This window comes from Coturnix japonica, unplaced genomic scaffold, assembly GCF_054131305.1.
Source record: "Coturnix japonica strain WE unplaced genomic scaffold, WE-NBRP24 Scf054, whole genome shotgun sequence".
NCBI lineage: Eukaryota > Metazoa > Chordata > Aves > Galliformes > Phasianidae > Coturnix > Coturnix japonica.
In genome coordinates, this window is record NW_028188957.1 from 925,468 (window position 1) to 948,340 (window position 22,873).

Sequence of the window (22,873 nt, forward strand, 5' to 3'; positions counted from 1 at the left end):
AACCTATGGGGTGTTTATGGGGTCCCTTCTGGCCCCATATAACCTATGGGGTGGTTGTGGGGTCCCTTCTGGCCCCATATAATCTATGGGGTGTTTTGGGGTCCCTTATGGCCCCATATAACCTATGGGGTGGTTGTGGGGTCCCTTCTGGCCCCATATAACCTATCGGGTGGTTGTGGGGTCCCTTCTGGCCCCATATAATCTATGGGGTGGTTGTGGGGTCCCTTCTGGCCCCATATAACCTATGGGGTGGTTTGGGGTCCCTTATGGCCCCATATAACCTATGGGGTGGTTGTGGGGTCCCTTATGACCCCATATAATCTATGGGGTGGTTGTGGGGTCCCTTATGGCCCCATATAACCTATGGGGTGGTTGTGGGGTCCCTTATGACCCCATATAACCTATGGGGTGGTTGTGGGGTCCCTTATGGCCCCATATAACCTATAGGGTGGTTGTGGGGTCCCTTATGGCCCCATATAACCTATGGGGTGTTTTGGGGTCCCTTCTGGCCCCATATAACCTATGGGGTGGTTGTGGGGTCCCCTATGGCCCCATATAACCTATGGGGTGGTTGTGGGGTCTTTTCTGGCCCCATATAACCTATGGGGTGGTTGTGGGGTCCCTTATGGCCCCATATAATCTATGGGGTGGTTGTGGGGTCCCCTATGACCCCATATAACCTATGGGGTGTTTATGGGGTCCCCTATGACCCCATATAATCTATGGGGTGTTTATGGGGTCCCTTACGGCCCCATATAACCTATGGGGTGGTTGTATGGTCCCCTATGACCCCATATAATCTATGGGGTGTTTATGGGGTCCCTTATGGCCCCATATAACCTATGGGGTGGTTGTATGGTTCCCTATGACCCCATATAATCTATGGGGTGGTTGTGGGGTCCCCTATGACCCCATATAACCTATGGGGTGTTTTGGGGTCCCTTCTGGCCCCATATAATCTATGGGGTATTTATTGGGTCTCTTATGACCCCATATAACCTATGGGGTGCTTGTGGGGTCCCTTATGGCCCCATATAACCTATGGGGTGGTTGTGGGGTCCCTTATGGCCCCATATAATCTATGGGGTGGTTGTGGGGTCCCTTATGGCCCCATATAACCTATGGGGTGGTTGTGGGGTCCCTTATGACCCCATATAACCTATGGGGTGGTTGTGGAGTCCCTTATGGCCCCATATAACCTATGGGGTGGTTGTGGGGTCCCCTATGACCCCATATAATCTATGGGGTGGTTGTGGGGTCCCCTATGACCCCATATAATCTATGGGGTGGTTGTGGGGTCCCCTATGACCCCATATAATCTATGGGGTGTTTATGGGGTCCCCTATGGCCCCATATAACCTATGGGGTGGTTGTGGAGTCCCTTATGGCCCCATATAACCTATGGGGTGGTTGTGGGGTCCCTTCTGGCCCCATATAATCTATGGGGTGGTTGTGGGGTCCTCTATGGCCCCATATAACCTATGGGGTTTTATGGGGTCCCTTATGGCCCCATATAACCTATGGGGTGGTTGTGGGGTCCCCTATGGCCCCATATAACCTATGGGGTGTTTTGGGGTCCCTTATGACCCCATATAACCTATGGGGTGGTTGTGGGGTCCCTTCTGGCCCCATATAATCTATGGGGTGGTTGTGGGGTCCCCTATGACCCCATATAATCTATGGGGTGGTTGTGGGGTCCCCTATGGCCCCATATAATCTATGGGGTGGTTTGGGGTCCCCTATGACCCCATATAACCTATGGGATGTTTTGGGGTCCCCTATGACCCCATATAACCTATGGGGTGGTTGTGGGGTCCCTTATGACCCCATATAACCTATGGGGTGGTTTGGGGTCCCTTATGGCCCCATATAACCTATGGGGTGGATGTGGGGTCCCTTATGGCCCTATGTAACCTATGGGGTGGTTGTGGGGTCCCCTATGACCCCATATAACATATGGGGTGTTTGTGGGGTCCCCTATGGCCCCATATAACCTATGGGGTGGTTGTGGGGTCCCTCATGACCCCATATAACCTATGGGGTGGTTGTGGGGTCCCCTATGGCCCCATATAACCTATGGGGTGGTTGTGGGGTCCCCTATGGCCCCATATAACCTATGGGGTGGTTGTGGGGTCCTCTATGGCCCCATATAATCTATGGGGTTTTATGGGTCCCATTGTGTTGCAGGAACTCGGAGTCGGTGACGTATTTCTGGCAGAACTGGAACATCCCCGTGCACAAATGGTGCCTCAGGTGTGTAACACCAACATTAATAGTGTGACACCAACATTAATAGTGTGACACCAACATTAATAGTGTAACACCAACATTAATAGTGTGACACCAACATTAATAGTGTGACACCAACATTAATAGTGTAACACCAACATTAATAGTGTGACACCAACATTAATAGTGTAACACCAACATTAATAGTGTGACACCAACAGTGTGACACCAACATTAATAGTGTGACACCAACAGTGTGACACCAACATTAATAGTGTGACACCAACATTAATAGTGTGACACCAACATTAAGTGTGACACCAAAATTAATAGTGTGACACCAACATTAATAGTGTGACACCAACATTAATAGTGTGACACCAACATTAATAGTGTAACACCAACATTAATAGTGTGACACCAACATTAATAGTGTGACACCAACATTAATAGTGTGACACCAACATTAATAGTGTGACACCAACAGTGTGACACCAACATTAATAGTGTGACACCAACATTAATTGTGTGACACCAACAGTGTGACACCAACATTAATAGTGTGACACCAACATTAATAGTGTGACACCAACATTAATGGTGTGACACCAACATTAATAGTGTGACACCAACAGTGTGACACCAACATTAATAGTGTGACACCAACAGTGTGACACCAACATTAATAGTGTGACACCAACATCAATAGTGTGACACCAACATTAATAGTGTGACACCAACATCAATAGTGTGACACCAACATCAATAGTGTGACACCAACATTAATAGTGTGACACCAACATTAAGTGTGACACCAAAATTAATAGTGTGACACCAACAGTGTGACACCAACATTAATAGTGTGACACCAACATTAATAGTGTAACACCAACGTTAATAGTGTGACACCAACAGTGTGACGCCAACATTAATAGTGTGACACCAACATTAATAGTGTGACACCAACATTAATGGTGTGACACCAACATTAATAGTGTGACACCAACAGTGTGACACCAACATTAAGTGTGACACCAAAATTAATAGTGTGACACCAACATTAATAGTGTGACACCAACAGTGTGACACCAACATTAATAGTGTGACACCAACATTAATAATGTGACACCAACATTAATAGTGTGACACCAACAGTGTGACACCAACATCAATAGTGTGACACCAACATTAATAGTGTGACACCAACATTAATAGTGTGACACCAACATCAATAGTGTGACACCAACATTAATAGTGTGACACCAACATCAATAGTGTGACACCAACATCAATAGTGTGACACCAACATTAATAGTGTGACACCAACATTAAGTGTGACACCAAAATTAATAGTGTGACACCAACAGTGTGACACCAACATTAATAGTGTGACACCAACATTAATAGTGTAACACCAACGTTAATAGTGTGACACCAACAGTGTGACACCAACATTAATAGTGTGACACCAACATTAATAGTGTGACACCAACATTAATAGTGTAACACCAACATTAATAGTGTGACACCAACATTAATAGTGTGACACCAACAGTGTGACACCAACAGTGTGACACCAACATTAATAGTGTGACACCAACATTAATAGTGTGACACCAACAGTGTGACACCAACATTAATAGTGTGACACCAACATTAATAGTGTGACACCAACAGTGTAACACCAACATTAATAGTGTGACACCAACATTAATAGTGTGACACCAACATTAATAGTGTGACACCAACAGTGTGACACCAACATTAATAGTGTGACACCAACATTAATAGTGTGACACCAACAGTGTGACACCAACATTAATAGTGTGACACCAACATTAATAGTGTGACACCGACATTAATAGTGTGACACCAACATCAATAGTGTGACACCAACAGTGTGACACCAACATTAATAGTGTGACACCAACATTAATTGTGTGACACCAACGTTAATAGTGTGACACCAACAATGTGACACCAACATTAATAGTGTGACACCAACATTAATAGTGTGACACCAACATTAATAGTGTGACACCAACAGTGTGACACCAACAGTGTGACACCAACATTAATAGTGTGACACCAACATTAATAGTGTGACACCAATAGTGTGACACCAACATTAATAGTGTGACACCAACATTAATAGTGTGACACCAACAGTGTGACACCAACAGTGTGACACCAACATTAATAGTGTGACACCAACATTAATAGTGTGACACCAACATTAATAGTGTGACACCAACAGTGTGACACCAACATTAATAGTGTGACACCAACATTAATAGTGTGACACCAACAGTGTGACACCAACATTAATAGTGTGACACCAACGTTAATAGTGTGACACCAACATTAATAGTGTGACACCAACAGTGTGACACCAACATTAATAGTGTGACACCAACATTAATAGTGTGACACCAACGTTAATAGTGTGACACCAACATTAATAGTGTGACACCAACATTAATAGTGTGACACCAACAGTGTGACACCAACAGTGTGACACCAACATTAATAGTGTGACACCAACTTCAATAGTGTGACACCGACAGTGTGACACCAACATTAATAGTGTGACACCAACGTTAATAGTGTGACACCGACAGTGTGACACCAACATTAATAGTGTAACACCAACAGTGTGACACCAACATTAATAGTGTGACACCAACATTAATAGTGTGACACCAACAGTGTGACACCAACATTAATAGTGTGACACCAACATTAATAGTGTGACACCAACATTAATAGTGTGACACCAATAGTGTGACACCAACATTAATAGTGTGACACCAACATTAATAGTGTGACACCAACAGTGTGACACCAACATTAATAGTGTGACACCAACATTAATAGTGTGACACCAACATTAATAGTGTAACACCAACAGTGTGACACCAACATTAATAGTGTGACACCAACATTAATAGTGTGACACCAACAGTGTGACACCAACATTAATAGTGTGACACCAACATTAATAGTGTGACACCAACATTAAGAGTGTGACACCAACAGTGTGACACCAACATTAATAGTGTGACACCAACATTAAGAGTGTGACACCAACAGTGTGACACCAACATTAATAGTGTGACATCAACATTAATAGTGTGACACCAACAATAATAGTGTGACACCAACATTAATAGTGTGACACCAACAGTGTGACACCAACATTAATAGTGTGACACCAACATTAATAGTGTGACACCAACATTAATAGTGTGACACCAATAGTGTGACACCAACATTAATAGTGTGACACCAACAGTGTGACACCAACATTAATAGTGTGACACCAACATTAATAGTGTGACACCAACATTAATAGTGTAACACCAACAGTGTGACACCAACATTAATAGTGTGACACCAACATTAATAGTGTGACACCAACAGTGTGACACCAACATTAATAGTGTGACACCAACATTAATAGTGTGACACCAACATTAAGAGTGTGACACCAACAGTGTGACACCAACATTAATAGTGTGACACCAACATTAATTGTGTGACACCAACAGTGTGACACCAACATTAATAGTGTGACACCAACATTAATAGTGTGACACCAACATTAATAGTGTGACACCAATAGTGTGACACCAACATTGATAGTGTGACACCAACATTAATAGTGTGACACCAACATTGATAGTGTGACACCAACATTAATAGTGTGACACCAACGTTAATAGTGTGACACCAACAGTGTGACACCAACATTAATAGTGTGACACCAACATTAATAGTGTGACACCAACATTGATAGTGTGACACCAACATTAATAGTGTGACACCAACGTTAATAGTGTGACACCAACAGTGTGACACCAACATTAATAGTGTGACACCAACATTAATAGTGTGACACCAACAGTGTGACACCAACATCAATAGTGTGACACCAACATTAATAGTGTGACACCAACATTAATAGTGTGACACCAACAGTGTGACACCAACATTAATAGTGTGACACCAACACTAATAGTGTGACACCAACATTAATAGTGTGACACCAACATTAATAGTGTGACACCAACATTAATAGTGTGACACTAATAGTGTGACACCAACATTAATAGTGTGACACCAACATTAATAGTGTGACACCAACAGTGTGACACCAACATTAATAGTGTGACACCAACAGTGTGACACCAACATTAATAGTGTGACACCAACATTAATAGTGTGACACCAACAGTGTGACACCAACATTAATAGTGTGACACCAGCGTTAATAGTGTGACACCAACAGTGTGACACCAACATTAATAGTGTGACACCAACGTTAATAGTGTGACACCAACATTAATAGTGTGACACCAACAGTGTGACACCAACATTAATAGTGTGACACCAACATTAATAGTGTGACACCAACAGTGTGACACCAACATTAATAGTGTGACACCAACATTAATAGTGTGACACCAACAGTGTGACACCAACATTAATAGTGTGACACCAACATTAATAGTGTGACACCAACGTTAATAGTGTGACACCAACATTAATAGTGTAACACCAACATTAATAGTGTGACACCAACATTAATAGTGTGACACCAACAGTGTGACACCAACATTATGAGTGTGACACCGACATTAATAGTGTGACACCAACATTAATAGTGTGACACCAACATTAATAGTGTGACACCAACAGTGTGACACCAACAGTGTGACACCAACATTAATAGTGTGACACCAACATTAATAGTGTGACACCAACAGTGTGACACCAACATTAATAGTGTGACACCAACATTAATAGTGTGACACCAACAGTGTGACACCAACAGTGTGACACCAACGTTAATAGTGTGACACCAACATTAATAGTGTGACACCAACATTAATAGTGTGACACCAACATTAATAGTGTGACACCAACAGTGTGACACCAACATTAATAGTGTGACACCATCATTAATAGTGTGACACCAACATCAATAGTGTAACACCAACATTAATAGTGTGACACCAACATTAATAGTGTAACACCAACATTAATAGTGTGACACCAACATTAAGTGTGACACCAACATTAATAGTGTGACACCAACATTAATAGTGTGACACCAACAGTGTGACACCAACATTAATAGTGTGACACCAACAGTGTGACACCAACATTAATAGTGTGACACCAACATTAATAGTGTGACACCAACAGTGTGACACCAACATTAATAGTGTGACACCAACATTAATAGTGTGACACCAACATTAATAGTGTGACACCAACGTTAATAGTGTGACACCAACATTAATAGTGTGACACCAACATTAATAGTGTGACACCAACAGTGTGACACCAACATTAAGAGTGTGACACCAACATTAAGAGTGTGACACCAACAGTGTGACACCAACATTAATAGTGTGACACCAACATTAATAGTGTGACACCAACAGTGTGACACCAACATTAATAGTGTAACACCAACATTAAGTGTGACACCAACATTAATAGTGTGACACCAACAGTGTGACACCAACATTAATAGTGTAACACCAACATTAAGTGTGACACCAACATTAATAGTGTGACACCAACAGTGTGACACCAACATTAATAGTGTAACACCAACATTAAGTGTGACACCAACATTAATAGTGTGACACCAACAGTGTGACACCAACAGTGTGACACCAACAGTGTGACACCAACACTAATAGTGTGACACCGACATTAATAGTGTGACACCAACATTAATAGTGTAACACCAACATTAATAGTGTGACACCAACAGTGTGACACCAACATTAATAGTGTGACACCAACATTAATAGTGTGACACCAACAGTGTGACACCAACATTAATAGTGTGACACCAACAGTGTGACACCAACATTAATAGTGTGACACCAACATTAATAGTGTGACACCAACATTATGAGTGTGACACCAACAGTGTGACACCAACATTAATAGTGTGACACCAACATTAATAGTGTGACACCAACAGTGTGACACCAACATTAATAGTGTGACACCAACATTAATAGTGTGACACCAACATTAATAGTGTAACACCAACATTAATAGTGTGACACCAACAGTGTGACACCAACATTAATAGTGTGACACCAACAGTGTGACACCAACAGTGTGACACCAACACTAATAGTGTGACACCGACATTAATAGTGTGACACCAACATTAATAGTGTAACACCAACATTAATAGTGTGACACCAACAGTGTGACACCAACATTAATAGTGTGACACCAACATTAATAGTGTGACACCAACATTAATAGTGTAACACCAACATTAATAGTGTGACACCAACATTAATAGTGTGACACCAACAGTGTGACACCAACATTAATAGTGTGACACCAACAGTGTGACACCAACAGTGTGACACCAACACTAATAGTGTGACACCGACATTAATAGTGTGACACCAACATTAATAGTGTAACACCAACATTAATAGTGTGACACCAACAGTGTGACACCAACATTAATAGTGTGACACCAACATTAATAATGTGACACCAACATTAATAGTGTGACACCAACAGTGTGACACCAACATTAATAGTGTGACACCAACATTAATAGTGTGACACCAACAGTGTGACACCAACAGTGTGACACCAACATTAATAGTGTGACACCAACATTAATAGTGTGACACCAACAGTGTGACACCAACATTAATAGTGTGACACCAACATTAATAGTGTGACACCAACATTAATAGTGTGACACCAACAGTGTGACACCAACATTAATAGTGTGACACCAACATTAATAGTGTGACACCAACAGTGTGACACCAACATTAATAGTGTGACACCAACATTAATGGTGTGACACCAACATTAATAGTGTGACACCAACAGTGTGACACCAACATTAATAGTGTGACACCAACAGTGTGACACCAACATTAATAGTGTGACACCAACGTTAATAGTGTGACACCAACATTAATAGTGTGACACCAACAGTGTGACACCAACGTTAATAGTGTGACACCAACATTAATAGTGTGACACCAACAGTGTGACACCAACATTAATAGTGTGACACCAACATTAATAGTGTGACACCAACAGTGTGACACCAACATTAATAGTGTGACACCAACATTAATAGTGTGACACCAACATTAATAGTGTGACACCAACAGTGTGACACCAACATTAATAGTGTAACACCAACATTAATAGTGTGACACCAACAGTGTGACACCAACATTAATAGTGTGACACCAACATTAATAGTGTGACACCAACAGTGTGACACCAACATTAATAGTGTGACACCAATAGTGTAACACCAACAGTGTGACACCAATAGTGTAACACCGTTAATAGTGTGACACCAATATCAATAGTGTGACACCAACATCAATAGTGTGACACCGACACTGTGACACTGATCCCCCTTTCCTCCCCTCTTTGCACACCAGTCCCTTGCACAAGCACCGTTCAACATACCCATCCCCCCTCCACCCCCCTTTGCACACCAGTCCCTTGCACAAGTGCCGTGCAACACACCATCCCCCCTTTCCCCCCTTGCACAAATGTCTTGCAACACACCCATCGCCCTTCCCCTTCTTTGCACACCAGCCCCTTGCACAAGCCCCATGCAACACACCCATCCACCCTTCCCCCCCCTTTGCACAACCACTGTGCAACACCCCTATTCCCCCCTTCCCCCCCCTTGCACACCAGCCCCTTGCACAAGCACTGTGCAACCCCCCTACCCCCCCTCCACCCCCTTTGGACACCAGCCCCTTGCACAAGCCCCATGCAACACACTCATCCCCCTTCCCCCCCTTTGCACAAACATTGTGCAACACACCCACCCCCTCTTCCCCTCTCTTTGCACTCCAGTCCCTTGCACAAGTGCTGTGCTACACACCCATAAACCTCCCCCCCCTTTGCAAACCAGCCCCTTGCACAAGCACCGTGCAACACCCCCATCCCCCTTTCCCCCCCCTTTGCACACCAGACCCTCGCACAAGCATCGTGCAACACACCATAGCCCTTTCCCCCCCTTGCACAAGCACCGTGCAACACTCCCATCATCCCCCTCCCCCCCTCCTTTGCACACCAGCCCCTTGCACAAGCACTGTACAACCCCCCCATACCCCCTTATACCCCTTTGCACACCATCCCCTTGCACAAGCACCATGCAACCTCCCTTTACCCCCTTTGCACACCAGCCCCTTGCACAAGCACTGTGCAACACGCCCATCCCCCTTCCACCCCCTTTTGCACACCAGCCCCTTGCACAAGCACTGTGCAACACCCCCATCCCTCCTCTCCCCCCCTCTTTGGACAACAGCCTCTTGCACAAGCACCATGCAACCTCCCTTTCCCCCCCCTTTGCACACCAGCCCCTTGCACAAGCACAGTGCGACATGCCCATCCCCCTTTCCCCCCTTTGCACACCAGCCCCTTGCACAAACACTGTACAACCCCCCCATACCCCCTTATACCCCTTTGCACACCAGCCCCTTGCACAAGCACCGTGCAACACGCCCATCCCCCTTTCCCTCCCTTTGCACACCCGCCCCTTGCACAAGCACCGTGCAACACACTCATCCCCCCGCAGGCACTTCTACAAGCCGATGCTGAAGCGCGGGGTGAGCAAATGGACGGCACAGACGGCTGTATTCCTGGCCTCCGCCTTCTTCCACGAGGTGCGTGTGACACACGCGTGTGCAACGTCCCCCATTTCCCCTTAATCCAGCCAGTCATGTGACACACGCGTGTGCAACGCCCCCCACCTCCCCTGTATCCCAGCCAGTTGCGTGACACGTGTGTGCAACATCCCCCATCTCCCCCGTATCGCAGCAAGTCGTGTGACACACGCGTGTGCAATGCCCCTCACCTCCCCCTTAACCCAGCCAGTCGTGTGACACACGCATGTGCAACGCCCCCCATCTCTCCCATGTCCCAACCAGTCGTGTGACAAACGCGTGTGCAATGCCCCTCCACCTCTCCCCATAATCCAGCCAGTCGTGTGACACACGCGTGTGCAACATCCCCACCCCCTGTGTCCCAGCCACTTGTGTGACACACGCGTGTGCAACACCCCCCACCTCCCCCATGTCCCAACCAGTCGTGTGTGCAACACCCCCCACCTCCCCCATATCACAACCAGTCGTGTGACACATGTGTGTGCAACGGCCCCCCACCTCCCCTGTATCACAACCAGTCATGTGACACACGCGTGTGCGTTGCCCCCACCTCCCCTGTATCCCAGCCAGTTGTGTGACACGTGTGTGCAACACCCCCCACCTCCCCCATGTCACAACCAGTCGTGTGACACACATGTGTTCAACGGCCCCCCACCTCCCCTGTATCCCAGCCAGTCGTGTGACACATGCGTGTGCAACACCTCCCATCTCCCCCTTAATCCAGCCAGTCATGTGACACACGCATGTGCAACGCCCCACCTCCCCATGTCACAACAAGTCGTGTGACACACGCGTGTACAACACCTCCCATCTCCCCCTTAATCCAGCCAGTCATGTGACACACGCGTGTTCAACGCCCCCCACTTCTCCCATGTCCCAGCCAGTTGTGTGACACACGCATGTGCAACACCCCCATCTCCCCCTTAATCCAGCCAGTCGTGTGACACACGCATGTGCAACGCCCCCACCCCACCCATGTCCCAGCCAGTCATGTGACACACGCGTGTGCAACGCCCCCCACCTCCCCGGATGCCAGCCAGTCGTGTGACACACGCATGTGCAACACCCCCACCCCCTCTGTCCCAGCCACTTGTGTGACACACGCGTGTGCAACAACCCACCCCCTGTGTCCCAGCCGGTCATGTGACACACGAGTGTGCAATGGCCCCATCTCTCCCATGTCCCAGCTGGTCGTGTGACACATGCGTGTGCAATGCCCCCATTCCGCCCTTGTCCCAGCCAGTCGTGTGACACACACGTGTGCAACGCCCCCCATCTCTCCCATGTCCCAGCCAGTTGTGTGACACATGCGTGTGCAACGCCCCCCCCTCACCTCCCCCATGTCCCAACCAATGTGACACACGCGTGTGCAATGCCCCCCCACCTCCCCCATGTCCCAGCCAGTTGTGTGACACACGCGTGTGCAACACCCCCACCTCCCCCGTGTCCCAGCCAGTTGTGTGACACACACGTGTGCAATGCCCCCCAACCCCCCCATGTCCCAGCCAGTTGTGTGACACACATGTGTGCAACGCCCCCCCCTCACCTCCCCCATGTCCCAACCAATGTGACACACGCGTGTGCAATGCCCCCACCCCCCCCATGTCCCAGCCAGTCGTGTGACACACACGTGTGCAATGCCCCCATTTCCCCCATGTCCCAGCCGGTCGTATGTCACACACGTGTGCAACCCCCCCCATGTCCCAGCCAGTCGTGTGACACACGCGTGTGCTGCTCTGTCCCGCAGTATTTGGTCAGTGTCCCACTCAAGATGTTCCGGCTCTGGGCCTTCATGGGGATGGCAGCGCAGGTACGGCCCCATAACGGCCCCATAGTTTGTGACCCCATAATGGCCCCATAGTGACCCCATAACAGCCCCATTGTGACCCCATAACGGCTCCATACTGACCCCATAGTGACCCCATAATGACCCCATAACAGCCCCATAATGACCCCATAATGGCCCCATAATGACCCCATAATGGCCCCATAGTGACCCCATAACAGCCCCATAATGACCCCATAACAGCCCCATAACAGCCCCATAGTGGCCCCATAACAGCCCCATAACGGCCCCATAGTGACCCCATAACAGCCCCATAACAGCCCCATAACGGCCCCATAGTGACCCCATAACAGCCCCATAACGGCCCCATAGTGACCCCATAATAGCCCCATAATGGCCCCATAGTGACCCCATAACAGCCCCATAACGGCCCCATAGTGACCCCATAACGGCTCCATAATGGCCCCATTGTGACCCCATAACAGCTCCATTGTGACCTCATAGTGACCCCATAGTGACCCCATAACAGCCCCATAATGGCCCCATAGTGACCCCATAATGACCCCATAACGGCCCCATAATGGCCCCATTGTGACCCCATAACAGCTCCATTGTGACCTCGTAGTGACCCCATAGTGATCCCATTGTGACCCCATAACGGCTCCATACTGACCCCATTGTGACCCCATTACGGCCCCATAGTGACCCCATAACGGCTCCATACTGACCCCATTGTGACCCCATAGTGACCCCATAATGGCTCCATTGTGACCCCATAACGGCCCCATAGTGACCCCATAACAGCTCCATACTGACCCCATAGTGACCCCATAACAGCCCCATAATGGCCCCATAGTGACCCCATAACAGCCCCATAAGGGCCCCATAGTGACCCCATAACGGCCCCATAACGGCCCCATAGTGACCCCATAACGGTCCCATAACGGCCCCATAACAGCCCCATTGTGACCCCATAACGGCTCCATACTGACCCCATAGTGACCCCATAATGACCCCATAACAGCCCCATAACAGCCCCATAGTGACCCCATAACAGCCCCATAATGACCCCATAATGGCCCCATAACAGCCCCATAGTGACCCCATAACAGCCCCATAATGGCCCCATTGTGATCCCATAATGGCTCCATACTGACCCCATTGTGACCCCATAACAGCCCCATAATGGCCCCATAGTGACCCCATAACAGCTCCATACTGACCCCATAGTGTCCCCATTGTGACCCCATAACGGCTCCATAATGGCCCCATTGTGACCCCATAGTGATCTCATAGTGACCCCATAGTGACCCCATAACGGCCCCATAATGGCCCCATTGTGATACCTTAACGGCTCCATACTGACTCCATTGTGACCCCATAATGGCCCCATAATGGCCCCATAATGGCCCCATAGTGACCCCATAACAGCTCCATTGTGACCTCATAGTGACCCCATAGTGATCTCATACTGACCCCATTGTGACCCCATAACAGCCCCACAGTGACCCCCATAACAGCCCCTTTATCCCCGCAGATCCCCTTAGTGCCCCATAGTGCCCCATAGATCCCCTTAGTGCCCCATAGTGCCCCATAGAGCCCTTTAGTACCCCATAGTGCCCCATATTGCCCCATAGCTCCCCTTTATCCTCGCAGATCCCCATAGTGCCCCATAGCACCCCATAGTGTCCCATAGCGCCCCATATTGCCCCTTTATCCCCCCAAATCCCCATAGTGACCCCTTATTGACCCCATAGTGCCCCCATAGTGCTCCGTAGAGCCCCATAGTGCCCCATGGTGCCCCATAGAGCCCCATAACTTCCCTTTATCCCCCCATAGTGCCCCATAGAGCCCCATTGTAACCCCATAGTGCCCCATATTACCCCATAACTCCCCTTTATCCCACCTAGATCCCCATAGTGACCCCATAGTGCCCCATAGTGACCCACAGTGCCCCATAACACCCGATAGTGCCCCATGGAGCCCCATAATGCCCCCTTGTAACCCCATAGTGCCCCATAGAGCCCCATTGTAACCCCATAGTGCCCCCATAGTGCCCCTTTATCCCCGCAGATCCCCTTAGTGCCCCATAGTTCCCCCATAGTGCCCCATAGTTCCCCCATAGTGCCCCATAGTGCTTCATATTGCCCCATAAAGCCTCATATTGCCCCCATATTGCCCCATAGAGCCCCATAGTGCCCCCATAGTGCCCCATAGCGCCCCATTGTAACCCCATAGTGCCCCATATTACCCCATAACTCCCCTTTATCCCACCTAGATCCCCATAGTGACCCCATAGTGCCCCATAGTGACCCACAGTGCCCCATAACACCCCATAGTGCCCCATGGAGCCCCATTGTAACTCCATATTGCCCCATAGCTCCCCTTTATCCTCACAGATCTCCATAGTGCCCCATAGCACCCCATAGTTTCCCATAGAGCCCCATAGTGCCCCTTTATCCCCCCAGATCCCCATATTGACCCCGTATTGCCCCTATAGTGCCCCATAGTGCCCCTTTATCCCCACAGATCCCCATAGTGCCCCATAGAGCCCCATACTGCCCCCATAGTACCCCATACTGCCCCCATAGTGCCCCCATATTGGCCTCATAATGGCCCCATAGAGCCCCATAGTGCCCCCATAGTGCCCCATAGAGCCACATAGTACCCCATGGTGCCCCATAGTGCCCCTTTATCCCCCCCAGATCCCCATACTGACCCCATAGTGCCCCATATTGACCCCATAGAGCCCCATAGTGCCCCATAGAGCCCCATTGTAACCCCATAGTGCCCCTTTTTCCCCCCAGATCCCCATAGAGCCCCATAGAGACCCTTTATCCCCCAGATCCCCCTGGCCTGGCTGGTGTCGCGGTCCCATATTGCCCCCATAGTGCCCCATAGAGCCCTGTAGTGTCCCATATTGCCCCATAATGCCCCCATATTGCCCCATAGAGCCCTGTAGTGCCCCACAGATTCCCATATTGCCCCATAACTCCCCTTTATCCCCCCCAGATCCCCCTGGCCTGGCTGGTGTCGCGGTCCCGTATTGCCCCCATAGTGCCCCATAGAGCCCTGTAGTGTCCCATATTGCCCCATAGAGCCCCATAGTGCCCCATAGAGCCCTGTAGTGCCCCACAGATCCCCATATTGCCCCATAACTCCCCTTTATCCCACACAGATCCCCCTGGCCTGGCTGGTGTCGCGGTTCCTTCATGGGAATGGCCCCATATTGACCCCATAGTGCCCCCATAGTTACCCCATACTGACGCCATAGCACCCCATATTGCCCCATAACTCCCTTTTATCCCCCCAGATCCCCATATTGACCCCATAGTGCCCCTGTATCCCCCCAGATCCCCATAGTGCCCCCATATTGACCCCATAGTGCCCCTATATCCCCCCAGATCCCCATAGTGCCCCCATATTGACCCCATAGTGCCCCTATATCCCCCCAGATCCCCATAGTGCCCCCATATTGACCCCATAGTGCCCCTATATCCCCCCAGATCCCCATAGTGCCCCCATATTGACCCCATAGTGCCCCTTTATCCCCGCAGATCCCCATGCTGACCCCATAGTGCCCCATATTGACCGCATAGTGCCCCCATAGTGCCCCTTAATCCCCCCCAGATCCCCATGGTGCCCCATATTGACCCCATAGTGCCCCCATAGTGCTCCGTAGAGCCCCATAGTGCCCCATAGTTCCCCCATAGTGCCCCATAGTGCCTCATATTGCCCCATAAAGCCCCATATTACCCCATAGAGCCCCATACTGACCCCATAGCGCCCCATAGAGCCCCATTGTAACCCCATAGCGCCCCATATTGCCCCATAAATCCCCTTTATCCCCCCTAGATCCCCATAGTGACCCCATAGTGCCCCATAGCACCCCATATTGCCCCATCGAGCCCCATTGTAACCCCATAGTGCCCCATAGAGCCCCATTGTAACCCCATAGTGCCCCTTTATCCTCGCATATCCCCTTAGTGCCCCATAGAGCCCCATACTGACCCCATTCTGACCCCATAGTGATTCCCCCCCCTTTATCCCCCCAGATCCCCATAGTGCCCCATAGCACCCCATATTGCCCCGTAGAGCCCCATAGTGCCCCCATAGAGCGCCATAACTCCCTTTTATCCCCCCATAGTGCCCCATAGTGCTCCTTTATCCCCACAGATCCCCTTATTGACCCCATAGAACCCCATAGCGCCCCATACTGACCCCATTCTGACCCCATAGTGACTCCCCCCCCTTTCTCCCCCCAGATCCCCCTGGCCTGGCTGGTGTCGCGGTCTCATATTGCCCCCATAGTGCCCCATAGAGCCCCATAGAGCCCCATTGTAACCCCATAGCGCCCCATATTGCCCCATAACTCCCCTTTATCCCCCCATATTGCCCCATAGAGCCCCATTGTAACCCCATAGCGCCCCATATTGCCCCATAACTCCCCTATTTCCCCCCAGATCCCCATAGTGACCCCATAGTGCCCCATAGCACCCCATATTGCCCCATCGAGCCCCATTGTAACCCCATAGTGCCCCATAGAGCCTCATTGTAACCCCATAGCGCCCCATATTGCCCCATAACTCCCCTATTTCCCCCCAGATCCCCATAGTGCCCCATAGCACCCCATATTGCCCCATAGAGCCCCATGGTGCGTGATAGCACCCTATAGAGCCCCATAGTGCCCCATAGAGCCCCATACTGACCCCATAGCGCCCCATATTGCCCCATAACTCCCCTTTATCCCCCCCAGATCCCCCTGGCGTGGTTCGTGTCGCGGTCTCATATTGACCCCATAGTGCGCTCATATTGCCCCCATAGTGCCCCATAGAGCCCCATAGAGCCCCATTGTAACCCCATAGCGCCCCATATTGCCCCATAACTCCCCTATTTCCCCCCAGATCCCCATAGTGCCCCATAGCACCCCATATTGCCCCATAGAGCCCCATAGTGCGTGATAGCACCCTATAGAGCCCCATAGTGCCCCATAGAGCCCCATACTGACCCCATAGCGCCCCATATTGCCCCATAGAGCCCCATTGTAACCCCATAGTGCCCCATATTGCCCATAACTCCCGTTTATCCCCCCCTAGATCCCCATAGTGCCCCATAGAGCCCCATACTGACCCCATAGCGCCCCATATTGCCCCATAACTCCCCTATTTCCCCCCCAGATCCCCCTGGCGTGGTTCGTGTCGCGGTTCCTTCGCGGTAATTACGGCAATGCCGCGGTGTGGATGTCGCTGATCATCGGGCAGCCCATCGCTGTGCTCATGTACGTGCACGACTACTACGTGCTCAACTACGAGGGGGGGGGCGGACAGTGAGGGGGGGGCACAGCAAGACCCCCCCCCCCCCATTAATAACCCCAACCCATCTCAATGATGAACCACCCCCCCCCCCAAACCTGGATCCAAAGGCCCTGAGAACTGATTGATGAATGGATGAATGAATGAATGAATGAATGAATGAATGGGGGGGACAGCAGTGTCTGATGGGGCGAGGGGGGGGGGTAAACAGCAAGACCCCCCCCCATTAATAACCCCAATCCATCTCAGTGATGAAGGCCCCCCCCCCCCCAAAACTGGATCCAAAGGCCCTGAGAACTGATTGATGAATGAATGAATGAATGAATGGGGGGGATGGAACCCCTTGAGGGGGCTGGGGGGGGGGCACAATATATACCCCCCCCCATTAATAACCCCAACCCATCTCAGTGATGAACCACCCCCCCCAACCCTGGATCCAAAGGCCCTGAGAACTGATTGATGAATGAATGAATGAATGAATGAATGAATGAATGAATGAATTTGGGGGGGCAACCCCTTGAGGGGGCAGGGGAGGGGTGGGGGGGCACAGCAAGACCCCCCCCCCCCCCCATTAACAACCCCAACCCATTTCAGTGATGAACCACCCCCAGTCCTTGATCCAAAGGCCCTGAGAACTGATTGATGAATTAATTAATTAATTAATTAATGGGGGGGATGGAACCCCTTGAGGGGGCTGGGGGGGGCACAGCAAGACCACCCCCCCCCCCCATTAGTAACCCCAACCCATCTCAGTGATGAACCCCCCCCCCCCAAACCTGGATCCAAAGGCCCTGAGAACTGATTGATGAATGAAATGAATGAATGAATGAATGAATGAATGAGTGAATGAATTTGGGGGGGCAACCCCTTGAGGGGGCAGGGGAGGGGGTGGGGGGGCACAGCAAGACCCCCCCCCCCCCCCCATTAACAACCCCAACCCATTTCAGTGATGAACCACCCCCAAACCTTGATCCAAAGGCCCTGAGAACTGATTGATGAATGAATGAATTAATTAATTAATTAATTAATTAATTAATGGGGGGGATGGAACCCCTTGAGGGGGCTGGGGGGGGGCACAGCAAGACCCCCCCCCCCCATTTAATAACCCCAACCCATCTCAATGATGAACCACCCCCCCCCCAAACCTTGATCCAAAGACCCTGAGAACTGATTGATGAATGAATGAATTGAATGAATGGGGAGGTCAGCCAAGACCCCCCCCTTACCCCCCCCCCCCCCCCCCCCAACGATGATCCCCCCCCATAACCCCCGATCCGGAGCCCCCCCGAGCACTGATTGATAAGTGAATTAAGGGGGGGGCAGAGACTCATGGGGGCTGGGGGGAGAACAACTGAGACCCCCCCCTTGTCCCCCCACCCCACTCCAATGATGACGCCCCCCCTATAACCCGGATCCAGAGCCCCCCAAACATCGATTCATGAATGAATGAATGAGGGGGGGGGGGGGGTCAGCGTATGTTGAGGGTGAGGGGGGAAAAACCGAGACCCCCCCCACTCCCCCCACCCCACTCCAATGACGACCCCCCCTCCCATAACCACGGATCCGGAGCCCCCCCGAGCATCGATTGATGAATGAATTAAGGGGGGGGCAGAGACTCCTGGGGGCTGGGGCGGGGGACAGTCGAAACCCCCCCCTACGCCCCCCACCCCACCCGAACGACGACCCCCCCCCCCATAACCCTGGATCCGGAGCCCCCCGAGCATCGATTCACGAATGAATGAATGAATGGGGGGGGGGTCAGCATCTGTTGGGGGTGGGGGGTACAGCCGAGGCCCCCCCCCTTAGCCCCCCACCCCACTCCAAAGATGACACCCTTCCCCCCCCCCCCATAACCCCGAATCCGGAGCCCCCCCAAGCACCGACTGATGAATGAATGAATATGGGGTGGGGGGGGCCATCATCTGCTGGGGGGAATGAGGGGGGGGACAGTCGAAACATCCCCCTTAGCCCCCCACCCCACTCCAATAACGACCCCCCCCCCCCCCCCCAACCCCGGAACCCCCCTGAGCACCGATTGATGAATGAAGGAATCGATGAATGAATGAATGGAGGCGGATCAATGAAGAAAGGAAACGATGAATGAATGAATGGCAGCGGATCAATGAAGGAAGGAAACAATGAATGAATGGAGGCGGATCAATGAAGGAAGGAAACGATGAATGAATGAATGGCAGCGGATCAATGAAGGAAGGAAACGATGAATGAATGAATGGAGGCGGATCAATGAAGGAAGGAAACGATGAATGAATGAATGGCAGCGGATCAATGAAGGAAGGAAACGATGAATGAATGAATGGAGGCGGATCAATGAAGGAAGGAAACGAATGAATGAATGGAGGCGGATCAATGAAGGAAGGAAGCAATTAATGAATGAATGGCGGCGGATCAATGAATGAAGGAAGCAATTAATGAATGAATGGCGGCGGATCAATGAATGAAGGAAACGATGAATGAATGAATGGAGGCGGATCAATGAAGGAAGGAAGCGATTAATGAATGAATGGAGGCGGATCAATGAAGGATGGAAACGATGAATGAATGAATGGAGGCGGATCAATGAAGGATGGAAACGATGAATGAATGAATGGAGGCGGATCAATGAAGGAAGGAAACGAATGAATGAATGGAGGCGGATCAATGAAGGATGGAAACGATGAATGAATGAATGGAGGCGGATCAATGAAGGAAGGAAGCAATGAATGAATGAATGGAGGCGGATCAATGAAGGAAGGAAGCAATTAATGAATGAATGGAGGCGGATCAATGAAGGAAACGATGAATGAATGAATGGAGGCGGATCAATGAAGGAAACATGAATGAATGAATGCAGGCGGATCAATGGAGGAAGGAAGCAATTAATGAATGGAGGCGGATCAATGAAGGAAATGATGAATGAATGAATGGAGGCGGATCAATGAAGGAAGGAAACGATGAATGAATGGAGGCGGATCAATGAAGGAAATGATGAATGAATGAATGGAGGCGGATCAATGAAGGAAGGAAACGATGAATGAATGAATGGAGGCGGATCAGTGAAGGAAGGAAACATGAATGAATGAATGGAGGCGGATCAATGAAGGAAGGAAGCAATTAATGAATGAATGGCAGCGGATCAATGAAGGATGGAAACAAATGAATGAATGGAGGCGGATCAATGAAGGAAACGATGAATGAATGAATGGAGGCGGATCAATGAAGGAAGGAAATGAATGAATGAATGGAGGCGGATCAATGAAGGATGGAAACGATGAATGAATGAATGGAGGCGGATCAATGAAGGAAGCGATGAATGAATGAATGGAGGCGGATCAATGAAGGAAGGAAACAATGAATGAATGAATGGAGGCGGATCAATGAAGGAAGGAAGCAATTAATGAATGAATGGAGGCGGATCAATGAAGGAAGCAATGAATGAATGAATGGAGGCGGATCAATGAAGGAAGGAAACAATGAATGAATGAATGGAGGCGGATCAATGAAGGAAACAATGAATGAATGAATGGCGGCGGATCAATGAAGGAAGTAATGAATGGCAGCGGATCAATGAAGGAAGGAAGCAATGAATGAATGAATGGAGGCGGATCAATGAAGGAAGGAAGCAATTAATGAATGAATGGAGGCGGATCAATGAAGGAAGAAAGCAATTAATGAATGAATGGAGGCGGATCAATGAAGGAAGGAAGCAATTAATGAATGGCAGCGGATCAATGAAGGAAGGAAGCAATTAATGAATGAATGGCGGCGGATCAATGAAGGAAGGAAGCAATTAATGAATGAATGGAGGCGGATCAATGAAGGAAGGAAGCAATTAATGAATGAATGGAGGCGGATCAATGAAGGAAGGAAGCAATTAATGAATGAATGGAGGCGGATCAATGAAGGAAGGGCCGAATGGCGGCAGATCAATGCAATTCCCCCCCCTGCCTGTAGGGGGCGCTCTGAGCCTCTTTGCTGATTACGGCACTTTAATGGACTGGCCCCAAAAATCCCCACCCTAAAATCGACCCCATAAACTACCCCAAAATCCTAAAAACCCCAACCCACCCCAACCCCCCGTGGTCCCCTACTGCCACTTTTTAACCTTCTGTCCAATAAGGAATCATTAAAGGGTTTCTCTTGTTTTCCAGTGGGGTGTGGGGTCATCACTGTGGGATATGGGGCCATCAATGAGGGATATGGGGTCACAAATATGGGATATGGGGTCACCAGTATGGGATATGGGGTAGCCAATATGGGATATGGGGTCACCAATATGGGATATGGGGCCATCAATGAGGGATATGGGGTCACAAACATGGGATATGGGGTCACCATTGAGGGATATGGGGTCACAAATATGGGATATGGGGTCACCAATATGGGATATGGGGCCATCAATGAGGGATATGGGGTCACCAATGAGGGATATGGGGCCATCAATGAGGGATATGGGGTCACCAATGAGGGATATGAGGTCACTAATATGGGATATGGGGCCATCAATGAGGGATATGGGGTCACCAATATGGGATATGGGGTCAGCAATGAGGGATATGGGGTCACCAGTAATGGATATAGGTTCACCAATATGGGATATGGGGTCACCAATGAGGGATATGGGGTCACCAATGTGGGATATGGGGTCACTAATGAGGGATATGGGGTCACCTACATGATATATGGGGTCACCAATGGGGGATGTAGGGTCATCAATATGGGATATGGGGTCACCAATGAGGGATATGGGGTCACTAATATGGGATAAGGGGTCAGAAATATGGGATATGGGGTCACCAATATGGGATATGGGGTCAACATTGTGGGATATGGGGTCACTA

The 22,873-nt window shown here is 49.4% G+C and overlaps 1 protein-coding gene across 4 annotated transcripts in view; it reads left to right on the forward strand.

Moving 5' to 3' along the window:
* The window catches only part of DGAT1 (diacylglycerol O-acyltransferase 1), a 90,604-nt gene extending 68,422 nt beyond the window's left edge, over window positions 1-22,182 (forward strand). The window contains exons 14-18 of one of the 4 annotated variants that reach the window (XR_014941028.1): window positions 2,188-2,253; window positions 10,850-10,937; window positions 12,685-12,747; window positions 17,901-21,121; window positions 21,280-22,182. Coding sequence is in view for 3 of the 4 variants with exons in the window: in XM_085533141.1 (XP_085389267.1) it covers window positions 2,188-2,253; window positions 10,850-10,937; window positions 12,685-12,747; window positions 17,901-18,053 (370 nt within the window). In the remaining variant the exon portion in view is untranslated. Of the gene's footprint in view, window positions 1-2,187; window positions 2,254-10,849; window positions 10,938-12,684; window positions 12,748-15,568; window positions 15,650-17,479; window positions 17,806-17,900 lie in introns of those variants that run through there. The other 3 variants (XM_085533141.1, XM_085533142.1, XM_085533143.1) reach the window with 3 other exon arrangements.
* Window positions 22,183-22,873: the final 691 nt, after the last annotated feature.